Consider the following 26,236-nt stretch of genomic DNA (forward strand, 5'->3'; position numbering starts at 1 on the left):
GGATGTGGTGGTGGTGGTGGATGTGGCGGTGTGGATGTGGCGGTGGATTTCATGGTGGATGTGGAGGTGATGGTGGATGTGGTGGTGGATGTGGTGGTGGTGGTGGATGTGATGGTGGATGTGGTGGTTATTGTGGATGTGGTGGTGGATGCGGTGGATGCGGTGGTGACAATGCATTTTATTTATGTTTCAAAAGCCAAAACATAAATAAAAGGCATTGTCATTTACAATGCCAATAGCTCAAGCGCGGGTAAATGTGAGACCTGATGCATTAAGGCAGGAGGGTAGCAGAGTCAGGAGAAGACCTTTCCACATGGGTCCCGCCGAGATGGACCTGAGCCCTGCCTTGACGTATACAACATAGAAACTATTCTGTGAAGATTATGTTCAGTGTATTTTATTGTGACGAAAATCCAAGAACATTGCATTTGCACCTACACACACACAGAGCCACACACATATAGATGTGGTGGTGGTGGATCTGGGGGATATGGTGGTGATGGTGGTGGTGGATGTGGTGGAGGTGGTGGATGTGGTGGTGATGTGGTGGATGTGGTGGTGGAAGTGCTGGTGGTGGGTGTGGTGGATGTGGTGGTGGTGGATGCGGTGGTGGATGAGGTGGCGGATGAGGTGGCGGATGAGGTGGTGGATGTGCTGATGGATGTGGTGGTGGTGGATGCGGTGGTGGATGTGGTGGATTTGGTGGTGAATGTGGTGGTGGTGGATGCGGTGGAAGTGGTGGTGGATGTGGTGGTGGATGTGGGGGTGGTGGTGGATGCGGTGGTGGTGGTGGATGCGGTGGATGTGGCGGTGGTGGATGTGGTGGTGGATGTGGCGGTGGATTTTATGGTGGATGTGGAGGTGATGGTGGATGTGGTGGTGGATGTGATGGTGGATGTGATGGTGGATGTGATGGTGGATGTGGTGGTGGATGCGGTGGATGCGGTGGTGACAATGCCTTTTATTTATGTTTCAAAAGCCAAAACATAAATAAAAGGCATTGTCATTTACAATGCCAATAGCTCAAACGCGGGTAAATGTGAGACCTGATGCATTAAGGCAGGAGGGTAGCAGAGTCAGGAGAAGACCTTTCCACATGGGTCCCGCCGAGATGGACCTGAGCCCTGCCTTGACGTATACAACATAGAAACTATTCTGTGAAGATTATGTTCAGTGTATTTTATTGTGACGAAAATCCAAGAACATTGCATTTGCACCTACACACACACAGAGCCACACACATATAGATGTGGTGGTGGTGGATCTGGGGGATATGGTGGTGGTGGATGTGGTGGTGATGGTGGATGTGGTGGTGATGGTGGTGGATGTGGGGGTGGATGTGGGGGTAGATGTGGTGGTGGATGTGGTGGTGGTGGTGGATTGGTGGAGGTGGTGGATGTGGTGGTGATGTGGTGGATGTGGTGGTTGTGGATGTGGTGAAAGTGGTGGTGGATGTGGTGGTGGAAGTGGTGGTGGAAGTGGTGGTGGCGGGTGTGGTGGATGTGGTGGAAGTGCTGGTGGCGGGTGTGGTGGATGTGGTGGTGGTGGTGGATGCGGTGGTGGATGAGGTGGCGGATGAGGTGGTGGATGTGCTGGTGGATGTGCTGGTGGTGGATGCGGTGGTGGATGCGGTGGTGGATGTGGTGGTGGATGTGGTGGTGGTGGATGCGGTGGAAGTGGTGGTGGATGTGGTGGTGGTGGTGGATGCGGTGGTGGTGGATGTGGTGGTGGATGTGGCGGTGGTGGATGTGGTGGTGGATGTGGCGGTGGATTTCATGGTAGATGTGGAGGTAATGGTGGATGTGGTGGTGGATGTGGTGGTGGTGGTGGAGGTGATGGTGGATGTGATGGTGGATGTGGTGGTGATTGTGGATGTGGTGGTGGATGCGGTGGATGCGGTGGTGACAATGCATTTTATTTATGTTTCAAAAGCCAAAACATAAATAAAAGGCATTGTCATTTACAATGCCAATAGCTCAAGCGCGGGTAAATGTGAGACCTGATGCATTAAGGCAGGAGGGTAGCAGAGTCAGGAGAAGACCTTTCCACATGGGTCCCGCCGAGATGGACCTGAGCCCTGCCTTGACGTATACAACATAGAAACCATTCTCACCTCTTGTTCCCCTTGCTAAACAAAGGCATACAATACCACACTTCTCTATGCTAATATATGTTGATATGAGCGTGCATGGAGGCAGCCAAAAAGAAAGCATTTTGCCTGACAAGCAACAGAAAATGTTATGACAGCATACGTCAGTTTCAAAATTTGAAGTACAGAGACAGCTAGCTGCAGCTAATGTAACTGGACAGAATGTGTAATAATCCTACGTGTCAAATAGGCTGCTGTAATTACCGCTTGAAAGATGGCGTAACACGGCAAGTCAGTCCCGGGCAAGAAAGCATTCCCATGCTGACAATGCGTAAACAGCCTCCCTTAGACCACAAACAAACATGATATATTTAGTGGTCATAATCATCACTCGATAAACACAGAGTAGCGCCATCTAGTGGCCCAAATGACCCTGGGTACCATGGAGGCTCTCCGAAATACATTGTTCTACTCAGCATAGATGAGACGAACCAAACGAGGCCGCCGCCCTTACCACCACATGGACCTTTGGCTGCAATTGTGGGCAAGACAATCCAGGGCACATAAGCATTGTCCTGGCGGTACCACATCTGCATTGAATGCACATCGTGAAAATTGAGAACGTGAAAATTGCTCTGACAACAAATAAAACATCCCCATTCGATAATACCTACCTCAAAGTCTTATACATTTGCTTGAGTTGCCGCCAAGCGCCGCTGCAGATTCCCCCTAATTGCACCTCGCGTGTGAGGCGGCCATCATTACTGCAAACAAACACATTACGTTGAATTGCATGCACAAGAAGTTAAAAATGAAAATGTAAACCTCAGACAATAAAAAAAACGCTTACAATAATAAACTGCCCCGAAGCCATAATGACCATTTTCTTGCGTTTGACCATTACCACACGCGCTGCAATCAACCACCCATACGCAGTCCTGAACGGGCTCGGAGCTCGTGCATGAAACCAGACCAATGCTAGCCAGATGGCGGTGTGTTCCGTGCTCTCAACGTGCAATTTTTAAACATTTTAAAACATCAGATTAAAACCAAGCGCTGTGGGTAGCCTCACGGAAACGCTGCCCTGAACTGACTTGGGGCTCATGTATGAAATCAGAACAATGTTTGCCGACTTGCTCAGTGCGATGGCCGAGCTCTGGAAACATGGGCTAAATATAAATATTCCAGCTTAGGGCGTGCAGCGCCTTCCGTGTCTCCGTGTAAAGAACGAGGAGCTGTGAGTGCAGTTCCCAAGTTCTCGAAGTACGGACTGGCCTGTAAATGGCTCCGCTTAAGAGCGCACTGTTTGTATTGAACATGGCGCTCTGAGTGCGCCGCTGTGGGAAGATGGGCAAGTCTGCAGGGAACAGGGCCAACTGCTGTGTATTGTTTACAAAGCAGAGTTCGTGCTGAGAGGATTGTCCTCAAAGGCTCACAGCCTTGCAGGATAGTCAAAACACAGCTTTTAAACAAACGCTGCGAGCTGTGATTTTCAGCAAATTGCGAGGCAGGGACACCGGTCTCTGCCAGCAACTCTTCAGCCTTATAGCGAGGGCATGAGAGACTACCTGCACAGCCCTCTGTTCCTGTCCACGTGGCACCGCTGTGTTGCTGGAGCCCGTGATTGATTGAAATGGAGGGGGGAGAGAGAGCGGTGGGGTGGAGGAGCAGGGTAAATACATACAAAAATTAAAGCAGAACCAGCGCGACGCACATGAAAGAGAGCTGCGCTGATAAAAATGCAGAAACGAGAGTCACGGCCGGCCGTGAAAAAGGCAAAGCCTTTGATGCAGCAGGGGGCGGAGCGGGAAGAGCTGCTGGCGGCACCAAGCTGACGATTTGATGCTGTGCACGCGCATTTTAACTCATTGCGCTTGCGCAATGAGTTAAAAAGCACATGCACTTCAAGGAATCGCCAGTGGAATCGCCAGTAGTTAAACTCTGTTTAGGCCCCTATAGAGCTTCGCCAGCTATGCGCAAGAGCGCATCAGCAGGCGAGCCCTAAAAAGGAAGAAAAAGAAGAAAAATGTGGAGGAGGGCCATCGATCAGGCCACCCGGCCACCCCCCACCACCGCGCACAGTAAACATTCTAAAAGCAAGATCAGAATAGCCATGGAAAACATTAATCACCGACAGCACAATCAATAACATCCCCGCCGAGTGTCCCCCAAATCACCGTCAGCCGACAATAAGTCCACTAAGTCCTAGACGGTCTCACCCCTGGCCTTTTCTATCAGTAATACCAACATACGTCCACTTATCAATCGGCATACAGAGCAGCGTGGAGGGTCCAAGTGATCCGGGCGGACCGGGCAGTGTTGTTACTCCATGGAACTTCAGCCACCAAAACCCAGCCGAATATGTATGGCAGAAATCCGGCTGTGTCAGTATCGACCCCGAAAACATCCTCCAGTCCGAATACAGTCTCACCAGCCAGGGAAAGAGAGTCACACCATCCGGCAAGCGCTGGAACGTCGCCGGGGCAGCCCAAACCATAGTTCGACGTCGTGTCCCCAGCCGCTGAGTAGATATGTGCCCCGACGAGTCACTCACATGTACAACAGATCTGTCCAAGGCGATATCATGAACCGGGTCTTCCAGCGTCTCCACGAACGTAGGCGTAGCTGGAGCACTCATCACTGACGCGGAGGCGGGCACATCGGCACTTCCTTGAGATCGAACTACGCCCGTGTGGAAAGGTGGGACAACAATGGCGGCCATCCTTCTTCCCAGATCCCGGGCATCACGGATCAGGGTCGTATGCAGGGTTGTTAGCGCAGCCAGTATATCTCTGGACGTGGGCTCTTTCTCGTGTCGCCAGACCCCAGGACTCTCCCGCACAGCAGCTTCTCTGCCTGGATGTGGTCTGCGTAAGAGGGTGCCAGCCGCCATCTTAGTTGTCCTTCTCCACCTCACCTCGGGACCGGGCCCCACACCAGGGCGCAACAGGATTCACCGCGAGGACCCAGAAAGTCAAGGCAGGCTTCCCAGCGGAGGGCCACCAAAAGGCTAAACAAAATCTCCGCCGCTCCCTGGGAGCCGCCCGCCGATTCCGGGCGAAGTCATTAGTTATGCCCGGACATAACACTGGAAAGGGGGCCAAGTATCGTGCACTCCCCTCGACCCTGCTTTACCGCACATCCCACGAGGCACTCCGCTAGATGGACTGGGTCGTCACTGTCGCCATCGGCCCATCAGATCTCCGGTGCCCTCCGGCCGACTCCTCACCTCCACCAGTGGCCGCTGTTGTCGCAGTCGCGGCCGGCTGCTCTTCTCACTCGACACCCCGGTCCCAGCTCTGTGAAGGCCGCAAAACAGTCGGGGACATTTCCACGGGTCTGCCGCACGTAAAAGCCTCAGGAGCAAACGGTAAGTGAAAGTTTTCCTTCGCCTACTTAAATATGCCGTTATGGCTCAGGATAGTTGCCAGGATGTATGCGCGGGGTGAGAAGGCTCACGGAGCCGAGCGTCTATGCAGCCATCTCGGTCGCCAGCTTGGCTCCTCCCCCCTCTTTTCACAAACTTAACACTCCTGCCATCGAGTAGTTGGAAAAGTAAAAGGCCAGGAGCTTAAGAAAGCAAAGAAAGCCAAGTGAGCCAGATATGTACCACCTCGTGAGACGCACTACAGAATCTCCTCAGATTCAATGTAGTCTTTGGGTGTGCTTGTTACACCAACATCTGATACACCAACATGTGATCATTCCATCCTCCCTCAGAGGTAGAGACAAATGTGACTACAGCTACCACCAAGCGGCAGAAACTGTGAAACAGGCGAATAACTTTCTAATCTGTGGAAAACATTGGTTATGAATGTATAAGGTTTGCATAAATTTAACGACAGTGTACGCTAGAGCTGGTGGCTTTCAGAGAAACATCAGTCATTCAGAACAACAACTTTATTGCAGCTATCCAAACTGAAGATCTAAAGTGCAAAGACAGAGGTGTGTGCGGAACACAACACTGCTGAACTCTAAAGTTTAGGTACTGTGACATTATCTAGGAATGAAGCAGTCGTAGTCTTCCATTTTGTACAAGGTGCCCCTGCTGCAGGTGTCCAATGGGCACTTACTGTTAACAAGCAGATAACCATTTAGAGAAGCTCCATTTTAACCAAGCTGAACTTCTTTACTTCATGACTAGAGCAGGGCATAACTGACAAAATGTTGTACTGCATGCACTGATGTCACCACAGCATCTTATAGAATCCTCAGCATGCAGACTTTGATCTGAAGAAAGAATGCTGGTAAATCAACTGCGTAACCAATGTGAAAATCTGAACTAATCTCTGGCAAAAAGATACATGCAGAAGCAGCACCAACGCTTTCCTATGAAATAGCTGAATAGTGTGTCTTTTCACTGAATTGATGAGCTGAAGTAATCAAAACCAAAAGAAAATGAACCTTCTTTGGAAAAACATTGTTTTTTACAATGGTTCATAAGCTAGGAGAAGACCAAAAATTCCCTTGCTGTCTATTGGAAGAAAGGAAACATCTGGATTAAAGTTCTTAATGAAGTTACAAAATACAACGTGCACGCCAATAAGGCTGTAAATATGACCTACATGAGCGAAATCAAGAAAACCAGCTAAAAGGTATGAAGGTAATCGACAACAAAAACGAGAAATCTCTTTGCTGCAACCAACACGTACAGAGGGTTCCAGTGAGGGAATATCATTCTGGCATCTTCTAGCGCTGCAATACCTTGTCCCGTGAGAAAGAGTCGAGCGGCTTAAAATGCAAGAAGAACAGAACTTGAAATATAACTATTACTATATAACTACTTAAAATCTATAATGAATGGACTTCTGGATTAGGTTTCACTTTCTAAATAAAAATTCAGTGTTCACAAACCTATGCAAAAACGTAAGCAGCTTTGTAATTATAATCCAAGCTGATTTCTGTAGGAGGCTTGGCCAGTGCACGGAATCCCCCTTTAGACATCTCAAAGTGAAATGTCTTTGTGCAAAGATAATATTGTGGAGAAGTGGGTGTTATTACATTTAGGTGGCTTAGGAGTACCCAATTTAAGTAATTTTTTGAGTTGGTGTCAAGGGATTTTGTGATTTACATTGTAAATCTCAGTTTGGAAAGGAGCTGGGCCTCAGTCCGTGTAATACGAACTCTTACCCATATGCATCTTACTCACTAATAAATCAATAACAATCTTTTTTTTGGTTGATTTCCATAAAGTACTGCATAATAAATGATGACCTATTTTTAAAAACATAAAAGTAGACATTCCTCTCAATGCCAACCACCTATCTCATTGCTGAAAATTCATGTTTGATATCTGTCAAGCTCATGCAGCAGTGTCCTCTAACTTCTTCCAGTCACAGTTTTAGGGTTCCCTGGTGTCCAGGAGGCTGGGGTAGACCAAATGCACCGGCACCACTGGATTGTGTGGCTTTTGGTTGGGTATTGGGAGGGCAGGTGGTGGCGGGGTGAACTCACAGCATCACACTCTATGTCGCTGGAATGGTTTGTCATCGAGGTGTGTCAAGGTAGCGCAGTGCTGCTTTCACTGATCACATGCGCAAGTGGGAAAGCGGGCATCACTGCACAGTTCTACAATACAAGTGCAATTCAACGTAAACATTTTTTCTCAAAATACTTCACATTGCTTTATTTGGGACTGTGTACTTTCATTTTGCACGGCTTCACTGCAGAATACAGTAGTGTTGTCTCTGAGATTGAGTACTTTTTCTTTTTATTTCTTGTTGTTCACTTTGATTTTTTTTTCACTCCAAGTGTGAATCAAGCTATTAAGAAATATACTTGGTGTGTATGTCACATTGTTCAGCTTCTCTCCACACAGCTGGTACCAACTTTCTACATCCCAGTCTCATAGGACTCACTTGCGTGTCGTCCACACGTTCTGAACCCTGGTCATCTGGTTACGAGTCTGCAGGTCCAACTGTACCATCTATAAAGTGGTCAGGATTCCGTGCCTTGCAGCAGACTCCTCTTATTCACCTAATCGAACAGTTATAAAAGTCGTATGTCAATATCACGCTGGACACACTCAGTTGTTGAGCTAAGAGGTACTGAAAAGCGTTTGGCAGAGTTAAATCTAAAGGGTAAATGGAAGCGTGGACAATGATTGGGCAATGCCTTCCTTTGATTAGAAGTAATAGGCAATGGAGAGCAAATTTCAGTTTGCACACATTTCAGTTTTTAATTAGTAAACATGTCAGTTTGTTGTCATAAGAACTCGCAAAGAAAGATAACAAAGATGTGAATTTGTTGTGCCGTACTTCTGGCTCGATTTGTTTATTGAGTTTTTGGTTACTGCAGGGCACAGACAGAAAGAATCTCTGTTTTTAGTAACATGAAAAGGGTTTGACGCATGATACAGCAAATTAGTGAACTATCAACAAGAGAACTTGGTTGAGCATGGTCTGTAATGGTTTATCTTCAATGCTGCAGACAGTGCTTTGTTATCCTTCGTCCTTGCATGAGGTGCTGTGATCACTGGCGAAGGCCGTTAATGACAGACTTCTCTGGTGCTACAGTCTGTGCCCCTCTCTGCGACTACTGGTGGGAAGACGATGGGTGAAGGTTTGCAAGGTATCCACCAACCACAATAAGACCAGTCTAAATCGAGCAACAGCTCACCAGCAAGGCATATCTCCATAAGATGGATTATGTAGATCAAGTGTCCTTACTTCTGGTCTGACTATGGAGATTTACAGATGCTGGTGTTTTGAAGCATTATCATCTACAATCATTGCGGCTCTACTATCGTGAAGGAAGGATGTTTAGCCTGCTCTGTCTAGTTTCCTACAGAAACGGTTGTACTCAATCTAAGGATTGGAGAGATACCTGGTGCCACTGCAGGCCTCGAAAAATCTACTCGCCATGGCGAGTTGGATTTGATCAGGTTGAGCTATTTTTAGCACTTACTCCACCGTTCTAGTGAGTGAACTTAAGCTGGAAGGAACCAGTGTTATGTTCATTCAGAAAGTGAATGGGCAATAAAAAAATTTATCTCGACATATTTGCTGTCTGTTCAAAGACAGAGGTCAAATGTCAGTTTGTCTTTTTACTAATTGTTTATCTTGTCTTGGCCTCGAAAATGGTGTTTACTGTTCTTTCCCTATTACAGTTAGAGGTTTTTGTCAGGTAAGCGGTCTGACAATCCGTTTTTTTCTAACACATCATTTAAACAGCTTGTAAATGAATAGTACAAGTATTTCAATATATATCAGGAATTGAAACTTTACCTGGTGATGTGCAAATGACATACTTGCAGAAACTTGATTTCCAAACATTATCCATACTAATATAATAAAGAGAGAGCCCAAACCTTTGAGGCGGGTAATCTCAGGAACCACAGCACCAATCACAACACCCAATACAGCGTTGGAAAGGGCAGTTGCAGCAGAAGGACATACGCTATGCAGACGCCCACCATATACATTTAAAAGGTAAAAGAACCGTGCCAGCAAAGTAGTCCCTTGTGGGCGTGTTTGCGTTGTGATGTGGGCGTGTGCTGGGGGCGTGACAAACGCTGGGAACTTGTGTGGTACGTGCCGCCCTTCATGCCATGTCTCATATCGTGTGCTAATCCCACACTGCTCCCTTTAAATACCCCTGCACCCCATGATCATTACCCACCCTTAATCCTTAAAATACCCCAACACCCTTAAACACTAACCCATCTTAACCCTATAAATATATCCTGTACCCCAAACCCCAAACCTATCCCTAAACCCTAAAAATACCCCTGTACCCCAAATCCCAAACCTAGTCCTGAACCCTTGAAATACCCCTGTACCCCAAAACCCTAACCTAGCCCTGAACCCTAAAAATACCCCTGTACCCCAAAACCCAAACCTAGCCCTGAACCCTTTAAATACCCCTGTACCCTAAAACCCAAACCTACCCCTGAACCCTAAAAATACCCCTATACCCCAAAACCCAAACCTAACCCTGAACTCTAAAATACCCCAGTACCCCAAAACCCATACCTATCCCTAAACCCTAAAACTACCCCTGTACCCCATAACCCAAAACTATATCTGAACCCTTAAAATACCCAAACACCCCAAAACATATACCTCAGTACCCCAAAACATATACCCCTATACCCATACTAACCTTATCCAAACATTAAAAAAAACCATTCTTTTACCATTCATGCATTTACAATGAATTTCGTTGTAAATGTATGCGTGGTAAAAGCATATAAAATGTAATGCCATGCGTTACAATGGCATTGCGGAGTCATGGTACTTTCATAATGAAAGTATGCAGAGTGATGGTATGCGGAAAGAAAGTTGCGGAATAATGGGTGTTTACCCTCCCCCGTAAGTACATTGGTGGCACGGCGGCCCACATCTCCAGCAACATACTCATATTTTTCACCACCCATTTGCAAAATGCACAGGTCTCTCTCATTGATGGCCAGCACCGACATACGCTTTTAGACACACCTCCCGCCACAAGTTCTAGAATTGCGAACTTTAGAGCTGGGAATCTCGGCATCAGCTCAACATCCTGTGATTCCAGGCAAATCGCTTTGTCTCCCCGTGCCTACCACAAATGAATGTGTTCTTCTGTAATGTAAATTGTGCTCATGCCATGTTGTCGAGTTCGCGCTATATAATATTGCAAGGACAAATAAAGTAGGGAAACTCGGGTTCACACACTACTGAACGCGCACTCTTAAGTGCATCAGCAGTGCACTGTGAATCGGAGCGTTTCACAGGCCTGTCACAGATAAGAAATGCTATCAAAACGAAATCCTACAAAACAATATACTACTGGCCGACAGCAATTCATACCCGGACAACGTCGGGACGGGCTGCTAGTGCAGGACATAGTTTTAGCAGTAAAACCACAAGTTGGTGGGAAATGTTGAGGCCATTTCAATGGAAAATCTGATGATTGCAGATAAGTTTACTACCACTTCATGCTTCAAGTATGTATTTATTAAAAATGATTTGAGAAACATTCATGCCCCAGCCATGATGACAATGCGATTAATGAACTAAGAGGCAAGTCAGCGGTCATGTGCATCGTGTAGGTGGCTAGATTTGTATTATATATGGAGAAAACATTTAGTCTATTAAATCAAACAAAAGTGTTTTTCTACCGCAGACACGCTGAACTTGCATATTTGAAGGTGCTCTAATATGTGGTAAAGGCGGCTCTGTGAATTAAAATATTTACCTACGAGCACATCATTTGAAACCAGTTTATGGGCCAAGAGCTTTATAAATAGGTTGAGTAGATTAAGTCACTGGACCTGCAGGTCAAGTAACATTTTTTGGGATTTTTCGAGGCCTGACTGACAGTTCTAGCCAGGCTTGAGATGGTTCTTTTTGAACTGTGCATCTTTCAGTGCGGATTCCGTTTCTGCTAGTGTGGGTTTCCTTTACTTACTTCAATTCTTAGCCTGGAAACTAACTACCACAGGACAAAGAGATCTTTTTCAATAGCTTAGAGAAGACAGTGAAAATTCTAGGTATGGCTACCATCGATTGCACACTTATTGCTTTAGCTGCGCACAGCATGATCAGCCCCTTTTCCTTCGCTGCAGAAAACAGTAAATAGTAAATTATGTTCAACGTAATGGACATTGAACAGTCTTACAATACAAAAGGATCCCCGAAGCTGCTAATGCCCTCCAACCTCAATGAGGACTCCATATCTCACCTCTTGTTCACTTGTTAACTAAATGTTCCACTGCGCACTCTTGGACTGAAGAAGCTAAAGAACAAAACTCTACGGAGAGTGTGCTCAATCAAGAGTATTGTGGGTTCCAACATCACAAAAGGATGGTTAGTAGACACTATATTCAAAATCCAAACTATTTACTTTTCAAGTCTTCTGCACTTATGCGGATGTAAACACTACATGAAAGGAGTGGACCAAGCTAGTGAATCTAAATAGATACATCACTACTTTGTAGAGCATTCCATGAGTCACGTCGGAGAAAAGTGATCTGTCACTGCACCAAAATGGCTGCACTGGCTAACACCGCACTTTGCAGTGAAAACCTACAATTTATGAAGAAAGGAAAGTCGACAAAACTGCACCATCCCTTAGCTATCCACACCTGCTGGGATCCCCAACCCCCAGGTGAAAATGAGTTCTCTGCAACAGTACCTACAATCTTTGAACACATTTCACTTAGAACTGGAACACAGCACAACACTGGAAGTGCAGTGAAAGATAACACCATAGTCATCTGTCAGAAGAGTAGTGGAATCCAAAGCCTGGTCAGGTTGGAGCAAGCAGGTGGGCTCCAGGCTCACCCCAGTGGTTGAGTAGGCAGCTTCACAGCAAACCAGGCGAGTTGGTGAAAGTCTTGCACTGCCCCGTCAGGATTGTGGCAACCTTGCTCAGCGTCCAAGTTATCTTTGTTGTTGCTCATTTTTAACATGTTGACCAATAACAAGGATCAATGTGAATCCACTTGATCTGCTTACATTTAATATAGCACAATACCTGCTTTTTCGCCGAGAGGCTAGGATCACTGTGCCCATCAGTTTCTGACACTGTTTTTAATTAGTCAACTTGAAGGCACTTTTTCTAATCGTCTCACCAGACTGGGCCTCACTGACCTCCCAAGTCCTCCTCTGGCGGTTACAAAAAGATCTACAGCAAAGTGCCCTCTCGCGGGCCCGTTGGGCATTGCAGCGCCAGTCCAACAAGGTGCAGCGCCCGATGATGAAGCATGACACTTTCAGGTTTGTGAGGGTATTTGCTCCTATGAGTAAATAATCTCAGTAACTACTACCAGACCAACAATTGAGTATCTGACTAGTCCATGTGGAACAGTATACCCTAACTTAGATTATTTGAATTTAGAGGAGTCTGAATACTGGACCAGAATTCTCCTCTCCTTATCCTCACGGGTTTACAGGAGCCTTGCATAGTGTTGAAAGAGATGGGGCAGCCTTGCAGTGGCTAGAGATAGCACAATAGCAGAGAAGCACAGCAACAAAAGCGCTTCGGAGTTGTGTAGCGAGAGAGGGTGGCATTTCCGCTCCTCTTGTCCACTTCATTTAGCAGCGAATGTTGCTCCTCTGAGTTTTCCAGTTCACAATAGGAGTAACTATTCAGATAAACAATACCTGTGGGCTACAGCAAGGAGCAGCAGATGCCACCGAACAATAGAGACGTCCTCAATCAAAGCACTCTCAGGCAGTAAGAAACAGAACCTCAGCAGGCGCGCCCTGGGCGATGCAGAAGGGACCAGGGAAGCACTCACCTTTTCAGACTTCCAGGCCTGGTTCTTTGTATATTCAGCATCCACCAGGTCCGGGTTCTCACGGGACAGGAGGATCAGGGGGTCCCGCTCAGGACTGGTTCTAAAAAAAGATACAGATATTTATTTTTAAAGCCACCACCAAGAAACCATACAGCGCATGTGTGTTTTATAAGTGTCACGCAACACATAATGGAATGTCCCATAACAACACAATAATGTAACACATAAAGCAAAAGCATACGCACTGAATAACGTATTATTTGACCACAATTATTTTCACTTCATGGTATAAGTAGATTTACGCCATTGCAGTGAAAATAAATGTGGTCTGATAACACGTTTATCGAGCAAATTTACTTATAAATGCACATTCACACGTGTATTACTACAGTGAAATGGTCAAACTTAAGTTTATTACTACAGTGAAGCAAAATTGCCTTGAGAAAAAACGTGTTTACTGTCTCATGCATTGCATGTAACAATAACTTTCCACAGGGAGACACCTTTCCTAATAGTCACAAGATGTCTTTACTGTGATTTCACCAGGCGGCTCAAACGTAACTGGTCACATCCTGGTTTTGGTTAAATACCTTTTGTTAAAACAAGTACACAGGAAAAAAACTACCATGACATAGAGCATATAAGCAGATTAAATGAGTATTATATTGTATTTATTGCTATTGATGGGGGCAAGGAGGAGCATCAAGATTCACCAAGGCCCTCCCCACACTCAACAATGGTAATACACAGCACACTGCACTCGGCACATCTGCACTTTGTATCTAGCTACCAAGCAACAAAGAGAGATAGATATTGATTCACGATTGGCACAAACCGGCAGCTAAAAAAGCAAGAAGCCTGCCAGCGACGAGTTAATCGATACAAATCTGCTAGTAAAGAACTATCTCTGATGGCCGTACAGCACTGGACACTATCCTGTGCTTTCTCCACACCAGAGCTACATGCATCGCAGTGCGAGGACTTGACGCGCCGCTGGACATTGCAACAAGGAGGAATTTACAGCCCTTACCTGGATCCTCTGAAGTAACCTTTGGGGACCTTCTTCTCCCATGGCCACTGGTCTGCGGACCTGGGGATAATGCAACAATGAGAGCTGATGGGTACGTGTACAGCCGATTGGCTTCCTCGTGAAGAAGGGGGTGAGGTACATAGTAAGAGCCATGCCAGATAGAGGATAAAGTATGTATGAATACCTGGTCTGTGAGTGTGCTTGTGAGCCAAGCTTGCACTGGTACAGAATATACTATTCCTCGTATGAGCGTGTGACTTGTAGTGTGCATGTAGCTGGCACTGCTGCGGTTCGTATGTGAGGAGGTGTGTGTGTGTGTGTGTGTGTGTGTGTGTGCGTGTGTGTGTGTGTGTGCGCGCGCAATGCTGGGCCTGCAGCTGTCACTACTGTACTTCTCAGTGAGCACAGGAGAAGCTTGCACTGCAGGTGCCGTGTGTGCTCTGAGCACGTGTGTGAGAAAAGGACACCCGGCTGCCCTTCCAGTGTGACCTCTTCTTTCTGGGTGTGTGAGGGAGCAGTGGAAGGCTGTAGCCTTTTGTGGCAAGGCAGTGGTGGTGTGGAGTGTGCCTTTCACAAAAGGCTGCAACCATCATAGTGCACAAAGGTACATTTACGGCTCATTCACCTCAGATGTTTATATGCACTGTTAATTGCAGGTTTAAGCTTCCCCAAATAATAAGGATTAAAAACATCAGACTACACAGGACTGAAGGCGGTACGGACACCCGATGTAGGGCAGTGTGAAATCTCTCAGTATATATAAAAAAGGCTTTCAAAGAGTGGGGACATTCACAGATGGAGTTAAAGTTTTAACTGAGGAAAGACTTGGAGTCTGAGGAGAGGAACCAAGGTTCTTGTATGTAAGGCGGCTGAAAGTTCATACGGTTCCACCACATGGCTGTAATCCAATGTTATACGGGCAAAGCATTAAAAAAATATGTACGTAATATCATAGAAGCAAATATTGATCCATGGTGACAGAACGTCACTTTTATAGGGAGATTATTACGATCGGGAGCAAACCCCATTAGTCTGAAGCCTTCATGATGTGGACAAATGCGATTTAGACCTGGATCAGATACAATCTCGAAGTGCCACTGCCCCAGTGAGGGCTGCACTACTCTTCAGGAGGTGGAATACCAGGATTTTTCAGACTGCGACATTAGTGATCATAAGGAATGTCACAGTTTTCCATTGGAATAATTTTTTAAAAACATTTATCGTTTTACCAAACATAGGTAACAAATCAGCATAGTCAACAACGTGTTGCGCTGAAATATCAGTAGCGACACAGTCTATGCCCCCAGTGTGACTAATACAGATGCAGGGCAGTACATAGTGTTAGTGGCAGAAGTAACAGTAATAAGAGTGCAACATATCACCAGTATACTGCACCCAGTGAACACTGGGCTCCCACCGGTAAACACAGATGGGTCACTATCAGTAGTTTAGTCTTCAGACATACCCCCATCACCCAGAAATCGGTCACAAAGCGCCCCCAAACCTTCATATCCGCTTGCAATTCAGCACCTGTTTGTGCATGTCGGAGATGCAGTTCCTCAGCAAATGACCCCTCCAAAACGTCCCACACCCACTGCCATCGGAATAGAACTGACCAATGTCTCAAAAAGGTTGAGTTCCGTCCACTGGACTCAATCCAACCAGATCCCTTCCACTGGACTCAAGCCGACCAGATCCCTTCCACTGTACTGAACCGGACCAGATCCATTCCACTGTACTGTAGCCAACCAGATCCCTTCCATTGTACTGAAGCCAAGCTGCGTAAACTAGCAATCAGGAAATCTTGCTGAGACTGACTGGGAACAATCTACATATCTTGACATTGTTCCAATGAAGCCTTCCTCTGCCTGCCTAGAAGAAAACCTGGTAACAAATGGTGCAAAGCAAAAAGATATCCGAATGAACGAATCTCTTAAGAATCTAAAGAATCTTGAAGTTCGGTAAGGCCAGCCCTTTCGAGCGAGTCAACTAGTCGTCATCGGGGATTCAAGAAGGCTACCTAAACTCAAAGGTCTTGTAATAATGGCTGCAAACTAGCTCTCGACCATGGACTGCCCTATCAGGAGGGACAGAGAAAGAAGAGAGAAAAAGGGGTGAGGAATGGAGAGAAACACAAAAATAAGGGGTGGGGGAGAGAGTGATAGAGAGGGAAGAAGAAGAATAGGGTAAGGGAGAAGGGAAACCCTGTTAGGAAGAGTGGAGAGAGGAAGGTATGGTGGCTTACTGGACAAATGCGTCCACTGAAGGGACCTCATGGTCACAGGTTCAATTCCCGGTGGGTCCCCTCAGCCTTTCATCCTTCAGAGTTCGATAAAATGGGTACCATGGAGTTGGGTAGCAATAAACATCTGTTATTCAGCGCCAAGATGCCCGCGGGTGAACGGGCGCGTTACAAAAACACGTAATGTTAAAGAGGGACAGAGGGCGGAGACCGGGTGGGAGAGAGGGAAAAAGGAGGAGAAAGAGTACATTATGTCCTACACCAAAACGAAGAAGAGCAAAGCCCACTGGCTGAAGCCTTTATGAAGGACACTTCGAGAAGCCCAGTTGCACATAAGCCACAAGGAACACGACCAGAACTGCCCCAGGAAATCCTTATCTGCCATCCCATTGTACGTGCCTATATAAGCCCTGTGAGAGTAGTCTACAAACTAAACATCTGCTACCCTGAAGGGATTATCCAAACCGATGCCAATACACTGGGATACTGGAGCAAATCTTTCGGTGCCATCTACATAAACCCTGTTGCAGTAAGCCTTTTCATACTTACTACATGATTACACCAGTTGTATTTAAGCTGTGGAGAGTTCAGGTCATGGGCTTGTGTACTTAAGTGCTGGTTTCACATATAACTGGTTGTAGGGGTGGGTAACCCAATATACCCTTGCGGGCTTGGGCAGTCAATATGTTTAAGGTAAAAGTGCCAGCAAGGGATTTGTTTACTGTTCAAAGTTTAACAGTGTAGTGAAGTCTATATTATTTAGACTTATCAGCTGAGCAGAACAGCAAATGTTCAACGTATTTATAATCTGTTTCAGAACCCTATAGAAGCTACCACACTAGCCCCATATAAGTCAAACAACTTAAACAGATTCACAACACTTTTTGTGATTTTGCTCAATAAATGAAATATTGGAAACAAGAACAAAGGTAAAGCAACACGGAAAGGTTTGTTCTTCAAAGAAAATTATTATTTATATTCTTTTAAATGCAGATTGTCAAATTGTCAAGGGTATACAGTCAATGGTAATTGCATATGTATCTTAAGTAAATGGAGATGACAAAACAATCCATTAATACATAAGAAAACAATCCAGTCTTAACAAAATATATAAAATTGACTTCTTTTAAAAATAATAAATAGAAAGTCAAGTGCAGAAGGTAGACTTGGACTGGTGTGTCGACGTTTCGGTCTCAGAGGTGAAATCCAGAGACCATCATCAGGACAGTGAATTTAATGCAATGAAGATGACCCCTATAAGAAAAGTTTATAAAATTAACAAATAATCCTAACACGTGTTGCTAAAATGTAACAGAATTTTTACATGTGTTTAAACTATTTACATTGCAAAAGTCAATCAAGAGACGCTTAACAAACTAGACAGTGTGGTGACAAGAGTGTTGGCTTACATAGTTGCTTAAGAAAAATTTAAAATAAGGCAGATGCACTTACTTATGGTGAATTTAAGGACAAGCTATGAGTAATCAGAGCTGAAGTTCAAAATCAAGGTTCATTGCCTGTAGAAAATGGAAAAAGCTCAGATGAGCCTACAGTTTGCAAAATGCATTACTAGATGTGTCCCTAGTGATGCATCGGAGACCTACTTAATAGTTTTTTACCTTAAGGGAACGTAAAGTCTCCCCTGTGGTTGTGTCCATATATTCAGGCCAATAAGTGTTAAATCCTTATGGTGAAGAATCCTTGTGTAATCAATCTCAGGATACAAGTAAGCTGAAAATGTATAAAATTTGCAATTTTGAAAACGGATCTGGAAAGGTTCGTATTTTTATATCAATGTAACCAGATATATCTGCTTCTTAACAGTGGGCTTTGAATTAGAATAAGGAAAAAATTAAATTAATAATACAGACAACAAGTTGTGTCTATAGCTTGATAATGGGCAAAAATGTTAACTCAGTGATAATAGCAAATCATGGGGTCAACCAATACGGAAGTCTGTGCGGACTCAGCATGCACTGTGATCTGAGTTCACATGAAAACCCGAATGGTGGCAGCACAACGGTGCTCTTTGTATGCTTTTAAATGCTTCTTAATGCTTTAAAGGTCGTGTAAACGATACGAATTTGCACATGCTTAAATGCTTTATAATGCTTTTTTAAGGGTCGTGTTAACGACACGAATTTGCACATGTAGACTAGTATGGTGAGATGTTAGAGCACAATCGTGTACATACTCACGTAGGAATATGAGTATACAAGCATTACAAAACATAGTTTATAAGGTGCTTCGTATGCGAAACTCAGTCAAAGTTTAAATCGCGATGCTGCGGCTAAAAAGAATAATACAAGCTGATCGCAGCGATTCGGCATCTATTTAGCGTGTTAGCGTATTCAAACCGCCGATCTAAGGTTTGTACTTACTTTGGAGAAATGGCGTAACAGACGTAATGGCTCCTCTGCGTAGGGTCAAAGGTAATCAGAGGGTAGAGCCAACCAAAGTCATTATATAGTGACATGACGTGAAACGACACAGTCACGTGACAAGAGACAGCCGGATGACTGTTAGTTTGTAAACACGGCCGCCATTTTATAGTGGTCATATCATCCTATTATAGAAACTTATTAACATAGCTAAATATGTGATAATAGATGCTACTGCAAGAAAAAAATCATCGTGTGCATTAATTAAGAGCACGATCTGTTTACATTTGCTTTTAGCGGATATAAATATCCGAAGTTGGTCACTAACAGTTTCAATACATTATCTGAGCTGATATTAAGGAAGTCGCATTGTAGTTTACAGAAGGAGATCAATTGGTGGGTCATAGAAGTAGTTAAACCTACTATTAGACAAACAAATGTAGATAGACTTCTGACCTTAAAAGAAAATCAATGGATTGAGTTTGCCAACAGTGTTAAAAATGGACTAAACTCGTCCACTGAATGGCATACACTAGCCTGCACAACCTGATACGCTATGATAAGGCAGAACATGATTCCTCAAAGATTGTGAGCGCTTCTGTATTGCGACAGATGTTTGCAGTCATCTTTAACTAACATCTCATCATTTGTATGTATGTTTATACAGGGGTACATGTACCATGTTCTGTAAACTACAATACGTCACAAATCTAAAGAATGTTTTCAAATCAAAAACTGTTGTTCATAACTTTATGTGTATGTTTAGAGGTTCATGTTCTATGATTTTAAATTTACACTATGTCATGATTTTGTAGAATGTGCGCGCATTAGAAATGCGACAGCTGTACAACAATTCTCAATTAATATTGGTTTCTCACATTCATCATAAAGTGAGTATTGGGCACGAGTAACTTACACAACCGAGTAATAGACAACCTCGAAATGGGCGACTTCCTTAATATCAGCTCAGATAATGTATTGAAACTGTTAGTGACCAACTTCGGATATTTATATCCGCTAAAAGCAAATGTAAACAGATTGTGCACTTAATTAATGCACACGATGATTTTTTCTTGCAGTAGCATCTATTACCACATATTTAGCTATGTTAATAAGTTTCTATAATAGGATGATATGACCACTATAAAATGGCGGCCGTGTTTACAAACTAACAGTCATCCGGCTGTCTCTTGTCACGTGACTGTGTCGTTTCACGTCATGTCACTATATAATGACTTTGGTTGGCTCTACCCTCTGATTACCTTTGACCCTACGCAGAGGAGCCATTACGTCTGTTACGCCATTTCTCCAAAGTAAGTACAAACCTTAGATCGGCGGTTTGAATACGCTAACACGCTAAATAGATGCCGAATCGCTGCGATCAGCTTGTATTATTCTTTTTAGCCGCAGCGTCGCGATTTAAACTTTGACTGAGTTTCGCATACGAAGCACCTTATAAACTATGTTTTGTAATGCTCGTATACTCATATTCCTACGTGAGTATGTACACGATTGTGCTCTAACATCTCACCATACTAGTCTACATGTGCAAATTCGTGTCGTTAACACGACCCTTAAAAAAGCATTATAAAGCATTTAAGCATGTGCAAATTCGTATCGTTTACACGACCTTTAAAGCATTAAGAAGCATTTAAAAGCATACAAAGAGCACCGTTGTGCTGCCACCATTCGGGTTTTCATGTGAACTCAGATCACAGTGCATGCTGAGTCCGCACAGACTTCCGTATTGGTTGACCCCATGATTTGCTATTATCACTGAGTTAACATTTTTGCCCATTATCAAGCTATAGACACAACTTGTTGTCTGTATTATTAATTTAATTTTTTCCTTATTCTAATTCAAAGCCCACTATTAAGAAGCAGATATATCTGGTTACATTGATATAAAAATACGAACCTTTCCAGATCCGTTTTCAAAATTGCAAATTTTATACATTTTCAGCTTACTTGTATCCTGAGATTGATTACACAAGGATTCTTCACCATAAGGGTTTAACACTTATTGGCCTGAATATATGGACACAACCACAGGGGAGACTTGACGTTCCCTTAAGGTAAAAAACTATTAAGTAGGTCTCCGATGCATCACTAGGGACACATCTAGTAATGCATTTTGCAAACTGTAGGCTCATCTGAGCTTTTTCCATTTTCTACAGGCAATGAACCTTGATTTTGAACTTCAGCTCTGATTACTCATAGCTTGTCCTTAAATTCACCATAAGTAAGTGCATCTGCCTTATTTTAAATTTTTCTTAAGCAACTATGTAAGCCAACACTCTTGTCACCACACTGTCTAGTTTGTTAAGCGTCTCTTGATTGACTTTTGCAATGTAAATAGTTTAAACACATGTAAAAATTTTGTTACATGTTAGCAAAACGTGTTAGGATTATTTGTTAATTTTATAAACTTTTCTTATAGGGGTCATCTTCATTGCATTAAATTCACTGTCCTGATGATGGTCTCTGGATTTCACCTCTGAGACCGAAACGTCGACACACCAGTCCAAGTCTACCTTCTGCACTTGACTTTCTATTTAATATTTTTAAAAGAAGTCAATTTTATATATTTTGTTAAGACTGGATTGTTTTCTTATGTATTAATGGATTGTTTTGTCATCTCCATTTACTTAAGATACATATGCAATTACCATTGACTGTATACCCTTGACAATTTGACAATCTGCATTTAAAAGAATATAAATAATAATTTTCTTTGAAGAACAAACCTTTCCGTGTTGCTTTACCTTTGTTCTTGTTTACAATATTTCATTTATTGAGCAAAATCACAAAAAGTGTTGTGAATCTGTTTAAGTTGTTTGACTTATATGGGGCTAGTGTGGTAGCTTCTATAGGGTTCTGAAACAGATTATAAATACGTTGAACAGTTGCTGTTCTGCTCAGCTGATAAGTCTAAATAATATAGACTTCACTACACTGTTAAACTTTGAACAGTAAACAAATCCCTTGCTGGCACTTACCTTAAACATATCGGTTTCACATATAGACAAATCGCAACACACATCACGACGTGAACACATAATGTAATCAGCCTGAACCACACTTTATGACCCAGTTCACCTGCAACAGTCCTCTCCACCAGATCACGGAGGGTTCCAAACATACAAGTATTCCAAAAAGACCAGCAAGGAGAAGTGTGCTTTTATATCCTAGACACTCCTTTTCACACCAGCAAACATAGGTGCGCCAAGATGCGGCAACACATTTACAGTACCCCTCCATCTCTCACACACAACACAAACGCTTCCCATATAGGCCTCACAACAACCGTGTGCTCCACCACAAAGGCATGGAAGGAAGCAATTTGGGCAACGAAACCATGCTTGCAAGATGTAGCTTCAACCAAAGCATTAGAGACAACTTCACATGTAAACTTACCCCTAAGCCAAGCTGAGGCAGCACCCCAGAGCTACATCAGTGGCAGTAAAGTGCAACACAAAAGCAGATCTTCTTGTGATGCTCAGAGAAAAGTATCGCCAGCACAACCCGCGGCGGCTGCTTATTAGGAAAGGTTCAGGGTTGAAGCCTTCAATTCAATGCAGGGACCTCACTTACTTCCTGAGCTCCTCTCGCATCAGGTCCCAGCGGCCCAGGCCGGTGGGGTAGATGGGCCAGACTGCCGGGCCTCCCTCCCAGAATGTCCAAGCTGGATACATGATATCCTGGTAGTCGGCGGTCTGAAAAGAAAAAGCACAAAGGGGGGTGATATCGAAGGAAGCCTTTCTTAATCAGGACACTGGTAAGAGGTGGGCTCGGTGCAACAGCTTCAATGGGAGCAGCAGACGACAGAGGAAAGAGGAGCAGAATAAAAAAAGAAAGAGGCACATCTGTGAGGAAAGGAAAGTGAGTGGGAGAGTGAAACCCAAGTAAGATACTGACAGAGAAGCAAAAGAGGAAAAGTAAAAGGACAAACATTCTTGTTAGAAATGGGATCCCTGGCTGGCCAGGGCTTGCGCCAAAGTCAATTCAATTCAATACCACTTTATTTGATTAATAAAAAATCATAAAAGTAACAATACAGAAAATGGAGGGGTTACATTAATACGCATAAAACAGTTAAAAATATATAGATATATACATGTGCATTTTTTGTTTTTAAAAAGCATATTTCATTTGACTTAATAAATGTACAGGAACAATATCAGTTTATCCATCGCATTCCGATTCTTACAACGAATGGATGCCACTAAAAAATGTGCCACTCCATACATGATTACAGGGGATTCCATTAACTGCAAATAAAGTAGCGCTGGTTTGACTTGCAGGAATCCCTTATCCTTTAACAATGGAACAATAAACTTTCTTCTGGCTAGTCTGTACAAAGAACAGAAGAACATGAAATGACTAGTATCCTGAAGTGAATAGCCGTCACACCTACAGGGGGGAGTATCCTCTGGCTTACACCATGTTTTACAATCAGTTAATAGTATATGCATCTGATTAAATCTAAACTTTGTCAATACCCAACGATGGAAAGGAATCGCCACTATCGTGAGATATGGTTGCATAGACAAAGTCGAGATTAATAAGTAGTGCTCCCTAACCATAGGTTTTCTTACTTGTTCCTTCTCTCGTTCCTGCTCTCTGATTTTAATAAAATTTACTTTAATCCATTTTAAATCAGCTTTTACCAGGGCCTCAGGATTTGTAAAGATTTCTGGTCGTCCCATGTCCTTAGTGATTGTTTTAATGTAGGATAGCCACTGAATGTCCCTGGCTTTCTCTAGGCTCATGCAGTCCCGCAAAAAAAGGTGGTTCAATGTGAGGTTAGAGTTCGGTCAGATTTCTATCCATAATAGGATGGGTGCCCTATTAATCATATCAACAATGTCGCCCATACCCAACTCCTGGTGAATTGCAAAAGTGGCTGAGGATTGGGGTAGGCCAAGGAGGGCGCGGAAAATTTTATTTTCCTCTTTCTGGATAGACTCGGAGTTTTTATACCCCCATATTGCAGCCCCGTATCTGGCGATGGCGATGGTTTTTGCTCTATAGATGGATAAGATTGCTTCGCATGGTTTCCCTCCTAACCGCTTAGCAAAGCCTAAAATTGCAGCAGATGATCTTCTAACGGTGTTAACTTTAGACTTAATTTGGGGAACCCAGGCGCCTCTATCATCAAATACTACACCCAGATATGTGAAAACCTTAACTCTAGAGATCACACTACCGTTACAGTGGAAGTTATTTGTGCTATACTTTCTAGCTCCAACTGTCATCACATGTGATTTTCCCACATTGATCACTGGATCCAAAGACTTCATGAGTCAGTCATAGACCACCATTCCCAAGTCAGGGCAAGGGAGTTACACGCCAAGATAACCCCTGCTCACCCTCTAGGTAACGTGGCGCGAGCAGCAAGGCTAAACCTGGAGGCTATGTAGGTTAAGTGTTTGCGCGCGCACCCAGCAACAACACCCAAGGCCCACCACAAAGGAAACTCCACACAAGGTTATGTAAAAATAGCCTTTGTATTATACCAAAACACATTAGATAAAAACACACACTTTACAATGTGCCAACAGGCACGGGCAGAATTTACAGGAGATATGTACAAGACAGGGCCACATGGACCACTGTCAGGGATAGGCACTTTTAGAACTTAGCACTGGGTAGAATTAGCACTTAGAACATAGAATATAAATCACTGTAGCACAAAATAGAAAATAGAGCACACAACCAGTAACTACTGGTAACAGGTAAGTACCACCTATGCAACCCTAACCACCTTAGGAATATGTCACGCAGGGAACCAGGACCTCACTAGCAACACCTGTACTAGCAAGAACAACCACCTAAGTATCACCATACGTTTAGGGGTATAAGCATAGGAACATTACACATGATGCATCACAACACATTCAGAGGTGTAGGGAAGGAAAACACAATTGCGTAAAACTCATATAAGCCACCACCTGTGGCAGTCCCTAGGCCAACTGGCCTTGTGGGGGCTAGGACGGCCTTGTGGGGGCTAGGACGCCCTGTGTCCCAAAGTCAGGGTCCTAAACGGAGCAGCTACCCACTAAGTGCTGGGCAGCTGTGTAGATAATGAGGGGGGCAACTTGGGAGCCTCGCAGGCTCTTCGCCACTGACTGGGCCCTCAAGAGCCTCTCTGGGCTCTAAACACAACAATGGGACCCTGGAGCCTCGGGGCTCCCAATTACAAATGCCCCCTAGAGCCTCTGTGGCTCTGACAACAAATCTGGCACCTGGAGCCTCTCGTGGGCTTTGCAGAGCAACCCGAACTTCCCCCTGAGCCCCTCCGGGCTCTAAATCAACAATGGTCGCCGTTGGAGTCCCCCCTCTGGGGACTCAAAGTACAAGATGCCCCCTGATCCTCGTGAGCTCTACAGAAATGCGGCCGTTACGGTGGAGTCCCCCACTGGGGACTCCGAACTTGCAATTGCTAACAGGAGCCTCGGGGCTCCAATCATCAAAGGCCGCCTTGAGATAGGGGAGCGGCCCGCTGTCTGCTGGGGCCGGTCTACCCTCAGACTGCGAGGCCCCCACCCGGGTCGCTGCACTCACCGGGACTTTGTGCGGTGCTTCTCTTCCTCGGGGCCTTTGCTGGACGTCTCCTCTGGTGCCGCGGGCGGGGCTCCCTACACGCCGGGAGCTCCGCTGAGGGGGAAGACACGCACCTTCTCTTGGCCGGCTCCTGACGTCTCCTCAGGGCAGCGCTGGGCTATCCTATCCGACGGAGCCCCGCCTGCACCTTCCGCCACCTCAGCTCTTCTCGTGCTGACCTGCGAGGGCGAGACTTCCTGTTTTGGAGCCCCAGTATTTCCGGGTCACCGCAGGCAGCGCGGCGGCCCTCTCCCCAGCACTCCCAGGCTGCGCTCCGATCAAATGAGGGGTGGGCACCCTCGAGGCAGCAATCCAGCAGGGCAATGCCAGGTGGGCACCGGTTGTGAAAGATAAAGCGCCCCCAGGCGCTAACAGAAAATAAAGCGCTCTCAAACGCTGCAGGGGATAAGGAGAGCGCTCCCACGCGCTACAACAGCAGACAAAGCACTTCCAGGTGCTAGCAGCAAAGTAAAGCGCTATTAAGCGCTAGGGTCCAAAATAAAGCGCAGCAAAAAGTCCTCCAGTAGGTGGGGGGGGGCAAGGCTGGGCCCAGAGCCAGCTCACTGGGCCTCCAGGCAGGGAGGCAGTCCAAGTGGCGGTCCTCCTGGCGCCCAGCCACAGCAGCAGCCCCCCTCTAGATAGGATCAAGAAGAGAACAAATTGT

At 44.9% G+C, this 26,236-nt stretch overlaps 1 protein-coding gene across 2 annotated transcripts in view; it reads right to left on the minus strand.

The window, feature by feature from the left end:
* POGLUT1 (protein O-glucosyltransferase 1) overlaps positions 1-26,236 on the minus strand; it is a 161,000-nt gene that overhangs the window by 55,850 nt on the left and 78,914 nt on the right. For both annotated transcript variants that reach the window (XM_086935855.1, XM_086935854.1), the window contains exons 5-7: positions 22,561-22,682; positions 14,344-14,403; positions 13,314-13,413 (exon numbers count right to left, since the gene is read on the minus strand). In XM_086935855.1, the coding sequence (XP_086791981.1) occupies positions 13,314-13,413; positions 14,344-14,403; positions 22,561-22,682 (282 nt within the window). The remainder of the gene's footprint in view (positions 1-13,313; positions 13,414-14,343; positions 14,404-22,560; positions 22,683-26,236) is intronic.

This window comes from Lissotriton vulgaris, chromosome 8 (assembly GCF_964263255.1).
Source record: "Lissotriton vulgaris chromosome 8, aLisVul1.2, whole genome shotgun sequence".
NCBI lineage: Eukaryota > Metazoa > Chordata > Amphibia > Caudata > Salamandridae > Lissotriton > Lissotriton vulgaris.